Source organism: Hibiscus syriacus, unplaced genomic scaffold, assembly GCF_006381635.1.
Source record: "Hibiscus syriacus cultivar Baekdansim isolate YM2019G1 unplaced genomic scaffold, ASM638163v2 tig00110860_pilon, whole genome shotgun sequence".
Taxonomy (NCBI): domain Eukaryota; kingdom Viridiplantae; phylum Streptophyta; class Magnoliopsida; order Malvales; family Malvaceae; genus Hibiscus; species Hibiscus syriacus.
In genome coordinates this window covers 312,381-321,573 of record NW_024062891.1, presented here as the reverse complement: position 1 = coordinate 321,573, position 9,193 = coordinate 312,381, and the positions used below count along the sequence as shown (strand labels likewise).

The 9,193-nt window shown below is 36.0% G+C and overlaps 3 protein-coding genes across 3 annotated transcripts; all 3 read right to left on the bottom strand.

Moving 5' to 3' along the window:
* Positions 1–1,136: 1,136 nt before the first annotated feature.
* Positions 1,137–2,111, bottom strand: LOC120143655 (late embryogenesis abundant protein D-34-like). The gene is made up of 3 exons (XM_039157921.1): positions 1,785–2,111; positions 1,407–1,700; positions 1,137–1,326 (listed from the first exon to the last, which is right to left on the bottom strand). Exons 1-3 carry the CDS (start codon positions 2,109–2,111, stop codon positions 1,162–1,164), a joined length of 786 nt encoding a protein of 261 aa, XP_039013852.1. The 3' UTR covers positions 1,137–1,161.
* Positions 2,112–3,855: 1,744 nt separating this feature from the next.
* On the bottom strand, positions 3,856–4,422 carry LOC120143639 (late embryogenesis abundant protein 3-like). Its single transcript, XM_039157911.1, has 2 exons — positions 4,144–4,422; positions 3,856–4,028 (listed from the first exon to the last, which is right to left on the bottom strand). Exons 1-2 carry the CDS (start codon positions 4,420–4,422, stop codon positions 3,870–3,872), a joined length of 438 nt encoding a protein of 145 aa, XP_039013842.1. The 3' UTR covers positions 3,856–3,869.
* A 2,674-nt stretch (positions 4,423–7,096) lies between these two features.
* Positions 7,097–8,101, bottom strand: LOC120143654 (FCS-Like Zinc finger 8-like). The gene is made up of 2 exons (XM_039157920.1): positions 7,365–8,101; positions 7,097–7,273 (listed from the first exon to the last, which is right to left on the bottom strand). The coding sequence occupies exons 1-2, from the start codon at positions 8,084–8,086 to the stop codon at positions 7,180–7,182; spliced, it is 816 nt and encodes a 271-aa protein (XP_039013851.1). The 5' UTR covers positions 8,087–8,101; the 3' UTR covers positions 7,097–7,179.
* Positions 8,102–9,193: the final 1,092 nt, after the last annotated feature.

The following is a 9,193-nucleotide window of genomic DNA, read 5'->3' as shown; positions in this document are numbered from 1 at the left end:
TTAATTTTACAAAATGATTACGTGGACCTGTATTTTTTTATTTTATATAAATCTTCTATTTTATGTTGAGAATTAAACATTATTTTTAAATAATCTAACACAGTCGTAGTATAAATATAACTAAAAAAATGTGTCGTAATATAAATATAATTGAATATGTTAGAAGATAACGATATGCATAATAATCGTCCAATAAAATAGATAAAAAATTTCGTAAAAAATCAAAGTGAACTAATATTAAGAGAAGAGGAGTTTCTAACATTAATTTTTTATAAATACTACGAGTAAAAAAGGTAAAATTCACTCATATTAAGAGAAGAAGAGTTTTATAGACAAACTAATTTCTAACTTTAATTTTTAGTCTATATTTATAAATACTTGATTACAAAAGAAATTAAATAAAATAAAAATATATTTTTTAAAAAATTATCTAATTTTAAGTAAATAAAAATTTATTAATTTCTCCGGTGTCACTTTAAATTTGAGTATAAAATAAGTTTATCAATTTCTCAAATAAACTGGTACCGTTTTAAATTTGAGTCAAAGTTTAACAAAATAAATAATTAGTACTATGTTAAATTTGAGTCAAAATTCAACAAGGTTTAGCTAAATGAATAATTGGTAACACTTTAAATTTGAGTTAAAATTTAGTAAAATGTATTATAAAATAAATAATTAATACCAACTTAAATTGGAATCAAAGTTTAACAAAAATGAATAATATTTGTAATAACATAACAAAACCGTAGTACAAATATAACTTAAAAAATGAATAATATTTGTCGGAAATAGAAGTACGATAACGATACCAGTATTGTATTAGTTTGATTTAAGTTGTAATTTATGCATAGTTTTATTGTTTGAAAAGAATTTATACATAGTTTTAATTTAAGTTGTTGCTGAGCTAATATCATTTGTATGATATATTAAACTGGTATTTAATCTTGATTGAGATTGATTAATCATTAGCGAAGGAAGTGTTAGGCGGAGGTTGAATAAAGTATAATGTTGGGGAGTGAGATTAGAATGCCGAATGCTGCATGCATCTTAAAAGTAGGTACATTTCCAAAGCTATTACAGGCAGCATTGTTACTATGTAAATCAAGCCTGGATTGGGGAACAACACATTACTTCCTTTCCAAAGTAGTATTATCATAAGATCTAAATTGTTGAGTTTTGATTACGCCGAGCTGCTATGGCCATGGCATCACCCACTCCACCTGCCGTAGTTTGCATCTCTGGATTATTTCTCACCTCCGCAGCTACCACCTTCTCAGCATCTTCACGAGTCACTACTTTATCCTTTACCAATATCGCACTTGCATCCTGCCCAAAATTTAAACTCATCACACTAATACAATATTATTCCATCCCAAATCCACTACTACAAAGTACTATGTTATTACCGCTAAAATGTCCGACAGAGTGGCTCGATCTTCGGACCCATCCATTTGGGAATTCCGAATGGCTGCAGATTGAGCCTCGGATGCAATACCACCGGGCAATATCTCGCTACTTCCGGTAGCTATCATTTCAGCAGCTTGAATTGCGGCCGCATCGCTCTCATCAATCGGTTTATCGGAAGCAGAGAGGGCTGCCACCTCTAAAGCCTCTCCAATCGTAATTGGACCAGGATCAATCAATGTTGCTGGAGTTGTAGTCACCATTGAAACATCCGGTTGCCTGTATTCCGCGACCACCTTTGCTTTGATGTTTAAACTTCTTTATTAGATTGGAGCAGAAATAAACCTAGATTATACACAAGAATGGATCCAAAATTCCACCTGTCCACCAACGGATTCTGTGACCAAAACCTCGCCATCTTTGTTAGATTTAATGACGGCGACGCCTTGATCTCCACCTTGGTTGCGGCTAACGAGGCCTGCTCTTTCATTAGCGGTGGATGCGGATTGCATTGCAGCCGCGGGACCCTTTTTGGTTGTTTGTCCTAGGACCATGTTCTCAGCCGACTGCATGGCGGCGGCATCTTGTGGTCCGATAGGTTTTGAAGCCAGTTCACCGGTCACGTTAAAACCATTACCGAACGTGATAGGTTCCAGCTGATCATGGGATTGATCAGCCCCAGCCCTTTGTGGTTGTTGCTGGCTCATGGTTTCGTTGATCGGAGGTCTAATTTGTGTATGGTTTTAAAGGGAAAACAAAATGGATAGATTAGCATGGCCACTAAGGGAGGTGCTATAAATACGTAGGGTGAAGATCGGTGCGCCGTGGAGACATGAGTAATGATGTTTTTGGTGGTGTAGGCCAAGTGGTGGTATCTGGAAGAAGACATATGGAAAGGCAATAGCAGATGGAGTTTGAATAAGTAGTACATGGCTTGGTCGTATGATCCCACGTAAGCAAAGGGAATGGCACTTGGCAACAAGCTATAATCTCTGCATACTTTCGGAACATGATCATTTGTGGCCATGAGCAACTACAGGGCTAGGACTTCTCTACAATTTAATTCAGTTATTCTATTACTTTTAAAATATTAATATGTAATAAATTTGAGATTTCGGATTTGGTAATTAGACACAACCTCAAATAATTATTTAAATCCAAATAAGAAAATAAAACTGAATTCGATTATACAAATTAAAATCTAAACACAAAATTTCATTTGATAAAAAAAATGAAAAAATTTGATTCACTTTTGTGTAAATGTCTTTTAAAAAATGGGTTAAGTAGTTTTTCAAGCGAACGTCAATTTGATATAATCGGTTTTATCTGGTAATAAAATAAGTAGGTTTTGGGTAATTTTGAATTGTTGGGCTATACCTAAAAGCAGGAGAAGGTGTAACAAGCAAAGTGAAGAGGCAACCTCATATAAATGTGCAGGTACGCATACACCACATATTCGTAGGACAAGGAGCACTTTGCATTTGATAAGTTCTGCTTTTCCTAGTGCAGAGGATTGTTTGTAGTATTTAATAAACTTGCCGAATTAAATGTCGGGATTTTAACTAATGTACAATTCTGGTAAATGATTAACTCTTATTTGGTATTTCCAAAACAACTCTTTAGGACATGTTAAAATAAGAAAAGAAAAACATTTTATTCCTGATAAATAAATATGTAGGAGAAAATGAGGAAATCTTATAGTTTCAAGATCAATCAAATGTCAAATGCTATTAACAACAAATTAGACGCCGCTGGTGATCTGAACTGTGATTTATTAACTACAAATGCTCTTCACTCTTCACCATCTTCATCAATCATCAGTCTCAGCTTTAATCCTTTATCATATGCTGCAACTTTACACAAGCGTCTGGGATGGTGATCTTATCCTCGTCTCGCTGTACTGGCGGTGGCTTTCATCTCCGCCGTGATTTTATTTCTTCAGTTTGTCGCCAATAGATAAAATTGTTACTTCTCCTACGTGGTGGCTTCCTGTCCTGGTAGGTATTTTCGTCCACCTTGAACCATGTTGCCTCTTCCTCGCTCATTTTTGTCCCGATAAAAAAGGTTAATGAAAGTAGAGCAAAGATATATATATATATATAGCTGAACCTGTAAGTAATCCACACCTATAACAAAACTCGAAACTTGAAATATGCTAACATTCCAAATGCTCCTAATTACTAAGCTACGTGCGCATGGCCACGAAGATTTCTAGTTTCGTTCTTGGGGCTTCCATTTGATATATTATGGACAGCTTAGTTTTGAAACCAAGATAAAAAAAATAAAAATCTTATTAATGATTCCAAGGAAATCAATGGGAACACTGCTAAGATACTTATAATTTACTGTATTTACAACATCTCCACAGCGGACCCGTAGCTTGCTGTAAAAATTCGAGACAAAACCTGTCGCAAAGCTACAATAAAACGCTTATAAGCAGCCTTTCAGATTCAGGCGGCGTCATCTTAATCGTCTAGGTTCATCTTAGCAGCTTTTTCCATCGTATCCGCCACTCCACCGGGCCTTGCAGCGGCTTGAGGCCTAGCTCTCAGCTCTGCACCTTTCACCTCATCGGCATCTTCACATGTCACAGCTTTATCCCGAGGCAACTTTGAAGTAGCATCCTGCATTGCAATGAAAACCAATTCCCCCCAAAAAAATATTTGATTTATTATTTCTCTTTTTTTCTTGGCAATATTAATGTATTGAAATTTGCATGGTGTTTTAATATTTATTTACCAATAAAACATCAGAAATGGTTATCTTATTGACGTTTTGAGCTGCACCGGCATTGAAACTTGCCGCGGCTTGGGCTTTGCCGCCCAACCTACCACCTTCCGTTTCGTCGCCGCTTGTATTGATGCATCTCTTTTCTGCTTCTTGTATTGCAGCAGCGTCGCTTGATTCAACGGGTGTATCGCCAACAGATACGGCTGCCGTCTCTAAAACTTCTCCGATAGTGATAGGGTCGAGGTCGAAGTATTTGGTGATCTGTGACCTTGGCTGTCGTTCGCTCATTTCGTGTATTGTAATAGGCTGCCTTCTGATTGATTGAGACCGAATATTTCAGAGAATTTAGTTAGCGGAGAAAGTTGTTAAGGATGGGCTTTAATTAGTAGTGTCTATAAATATATGGCGTTATGCGCTCGGATAGACTTCTAATTCTGATGATATTTCATGAGTAGATTGACACGCTTCACCTTGCTAAACAGGCGCTGGGAATTTGCAAATTATTTATAGCTCTATTTGGCTTCTGTTTGCAGCCTTCATTTAATTATTAAAATAATAAAATTATGATATATATTTTTAACTTTTAAAAGTATCTAAAATTTTACTTTACAAAATACTTACTAATTTTATTAAGAGAATATCATATCCTTGTCATAAGAAAAACTCATCTCCCTACTTTCCCACATTCTCAGAAACATTGAACTTTTGCCTGAACATCTCAAAGTAAGCTCGAGACAGTGATTTGGTAAGACCATCTGCCTTTTGAAACTAAGCTGGAATATAATTGATAAAAACACTTCCAGCAGCAACCTTCTCCCTGATAAAATGAAGGTCCAACTCGATATGCTTTGATTGAGAGTGTAAATCGGGTTGACTCTCATAGCCACAACACTCGTGTTATCACTCCAGACGATAGGCTTTCTTGAACACGACACACCCATATCGACTAACAAGGCTTGAAGCCAAATCACATATGCCATTACATCAGCACCACCTCGATATTCAACATCGTTGGTCGATCTAGAGACCGACAGTTGATGCTTGGAACCCCATGACACTAAATTTCCCTAAAGAAAACGTAAAATTCGTACATCGAACGTCGGCCATCAATATTACTCGCCTAACTAGCATTGTCAAAAGCATCCAATGCCATCCTTGAGAGAAACTAAGCCAAAGTCCAGAGTCTCACACAAGTAACGCAAAATGTGTTTCACTCCAACCCAATGTTGAGATACTCGATTCACACTAAACGCAATGCCAGGTCGAGTATGATTCATATACAACAGCGTACCAACAACGCTTCTATAAATTGAGCATCTTTTAGCGGACGCCCACCATCTTTACTAAGTTTTGGAAAAACAACCATTGGTGTAGGAACCGGGTGTACTCCAAGCATATCAGTATGATACATCTTATATGAACAGGGTGTCATATGTATGATTGTGTAGGTTTATGTTTGAACGATTATTTCACTAAATTTTTTGAAGTTTATTCTATGTTTTCATTGTTTTTCTTAAGTAGATAAGTTGGATAAATCAAATCATATTTCGACAAATCACAAGTCATCCTAAAATTCTTAAGAGTCTATAGAATGTATAAGATATTCTTATGAAATATTTTAATATCATGATCATTTTGTGTATATGTTCTATTCTGAGTTACATTGATTTTGTTTAAGTTATAATGTCACTACATATATGTGTTGCTTATGTGCTTAGAGATGTGTTCATATTGTGTTTAATAATAGTTGCTCTAGATATGATTATAATATGCATGATCAAATATTTAGGGGTATGCTAGGTCATTGGTGAATTAGTAAATGGGATAGAAATGGAAAAGATGAATAGGTTACTTGAAATGCGACATGTTTCCCATCGGATTCCAAATAGGTACGTGTCACGGCGTAACCAGCCGGTCACAAAATCTTGTGCTTCACTCCTAATTAATATGGATATGTGCTCCCACTCTACTTCCAAACTTATTTATCTTTATTATAGAAAAGCAAATATTAAATTAAAATGCTTTAAATAATTTGTAAACTATCGATTGCATCAATCACACGCAACACCATATCCTATTGTATTAAAAAAATACGAACTTGAAAGAGAGAAATTGAGATCCGATCAACTGGAAAAAAGGTTGAATGAATTTTGGACCACAGCCCATACGTGTCCAAGGAAATGGAGGTTCAAGGGTAAAAAGAGAGAATACTTCTAATGGGTCTAGAACTCATGACTTAAGGAAATATGATAAAATAAAGATGATCAACTTAACCAACCGACTAAATGTGGTTGCTCGAAGTTGTCCCATCTCTAGTCATTTCTAGAATTAATGTTTGCATTTCCACCCATTGTAATTTGTTTATCGTGGACCCTTTGGCTATAGGTAATAAAGATCCCTTTCTCTTTAACTTGCTTAATTCAAGTTAGCATAGCTAACACAAGTTCTAATCAGCATCATTATTATTAGTCACTTAAAAATACAGGTATATTTCCTTTTCATGGTGAAGAGGAGCAAGAGGGAACCTGGCAATGATGTGGGGGCGATAATTCAAGTTGAGAAACCTCATTGCTACATTTTTTAATATTTGGACTTATCCGTGCACAAAGCATCAAAATTCTCAACCACTGTTAATTATTTCATTGTTGATCCAGAAAGAGACTAGAGTTTTGGTCATTTTTATATTATCAAAACTAGATAGATGCTTAAGAATTAAGATACTTTAAGATCGTATAAACATTCAAGATTTGCTCATGAATTTTTTTAATATATTTCTCAACCAAGATAAGTATAGTTGGGTATGGTTATAATCACCTGAAAGTGATGATGAATGAAGTAACTGGCTCTTGAATTATAAGGTATGATGATTGATGTGATTGTGGGGAAATAGAAAAAGAAAAAGGCTTACGTTTTAAATAATTACTCAAAACAAAAATTATTCTGAAGTCTTAACATTATCTCATCCTCTACTATCTCTTATCTGCAGGGGAGAGGGTAAAAACAAAAGGCAAAAGAGTATGGATCCAATGATTCTGGTTGCAATATTCAGAAATAATTTCTTGAAGCAGTAATGAACTCCTCTCCATCCAGGAGCATTTCTTGATATCGGCACTCTGGGCTGCAAAAGGCCTTCTCACCTCTGCATTACAAACACATTTATCAGATTATACATCAAGCCTAATGAAATGGAGTTTTTATTATATGAAAAAGATGAAACTTGAGTTTTTCACCTGTAAATGTAAATGTCAATTTTCTGTTCAAGATTCTTCTTGCATGTGTGACAAAAGCTAAGGAAACTTTCGGATGCAGTCTTGGATTTATTATCTGCTACACTGCAGTAGTTTTCGACCACGCAGTTGTTGAATATATGTGTGGTTCTGGGATTCGGACCGTGAGATATCACGCATGTATAATCCTCAGACAGCTCCATTTCAGTAACCAGAATGCAAGGAGAATCCTTCATATGGATACCAGAATCAGGAGATCCGAATGTTGGCAATAAATCTGAATTCCTGGTCTTGATTCCAAAATCAGTAGGTGGGAGTGGAGGAATCTGGACTCTGAGCTCGGTCCCGAACAAGACCTTTTTGTTGTTATTCTTCTCGCCAGAACTGTTATCTTCACCTCGGTTATCGTTGATGAATGTATCGAGTATAGCAAGCCCGATGCCTTTCGGTTCTGGATTTTCAGGTGACAATTTTTTGGGTTTCGGGCGGTTTAACGCAAAGGGGTTACAAAAGGGAAAGGATAGTTTGTTGTCGAGGATTGAAGTAGGGCTCTTGATAGCTTCGGTTTCAGGGAGGGCTTTTGAAGTGAAAGCTTTGAATCTTGGAGAACCGAAGAAAGATGGGATTGGTTTAGTGTAATTCTGGGCAGCTGGGGATTTTTGGGAGCTCTGATCAGCCATTAAAGTTTGCTTTCCTGTCATTGCTCTGGACCTTTTCCTCAGCATAACTAAGAACAAGAAACTGAAAGGAAACAGCTATGAAGAAGAAGAAGAAGAAGAAGAAAGCTTGAACTCACCTGGAAATGATTAATGTCACACCACAACCATGAACAGAAAAAAATGAGCTTTTTATTTTTAATTATTATTTAAAGATGCAGGAAACGCATAATCTGGGAAATTGGAATGCTTTCTAAATCTCTGTAGCCTCCATGACAGAATACTCTGTTTCCCTAATTTCTTGTCTTTTTTCTCAGTTTCTTCGATTCGACTGGCTCAACAAGGACAAGACTCGATACCCATCATGATAACTCGCATGCAAAGCACATGACAAAGAGCGGACACAAACAGCAACTGCTCTGCCATTTATTTTTTACTGCAAAAGAACTACATATGGCTGTTTAGGCAAATATGGTATAAATTTTCGCTACTCCCGAAATCATCACTCCTCTCAAAGTAAAATTGAAAATTGAAAATTGAAAATTGAAAATTGAAAGTGGAAAGATAAAAGCTTGGAGTAATCTTTTTCCCTCTCTGATGTGGGACTTTTACTTTCTGTTAGTGGGGATCTTAACTAAGCCACTGTCAATCTCTTCTTTATTCAGCCCCAGCAAAATTGCCAAAGGGAGAGAAAAGGTAAGGTACGAAAGAGAAGAAAAAAAGAAAGCTAAGTTTAAAAGGGTAGAGTTTGGTTGTAGGTTGTATAGGGTTTTAAAGAGAGAGGAGTATGCAACTTATGCATGAGAATTAGTGAGTTTTTTGTTTGATTTTACCAAAATATCATTCGTACAGGTAATAATTACTTGTTAGGTACTTTTTCTCTTAATATTATTGATCTAGCACCCTTTTACAAGGTGCGGACGTTTCGCGGGATTTTGTTCGAGCTAGCGCCACATAAAGGGAGGCGTGGATCATCATCCGCGCCTTAACTGAACCTTTGACATATACGAAAGACGCCCTTAGCTGAACCTATGACATATATGAAAGACACAAATCGTGAAGCGCCCCTTCCATAGGTTTACATCATCCCTAAAGCATTTTAAAAAAGAAAAAATAAATTCAGTGACCGAAAATGTCTTATAATATAAGATTTTAACCAACTTTTTTGGATTTACG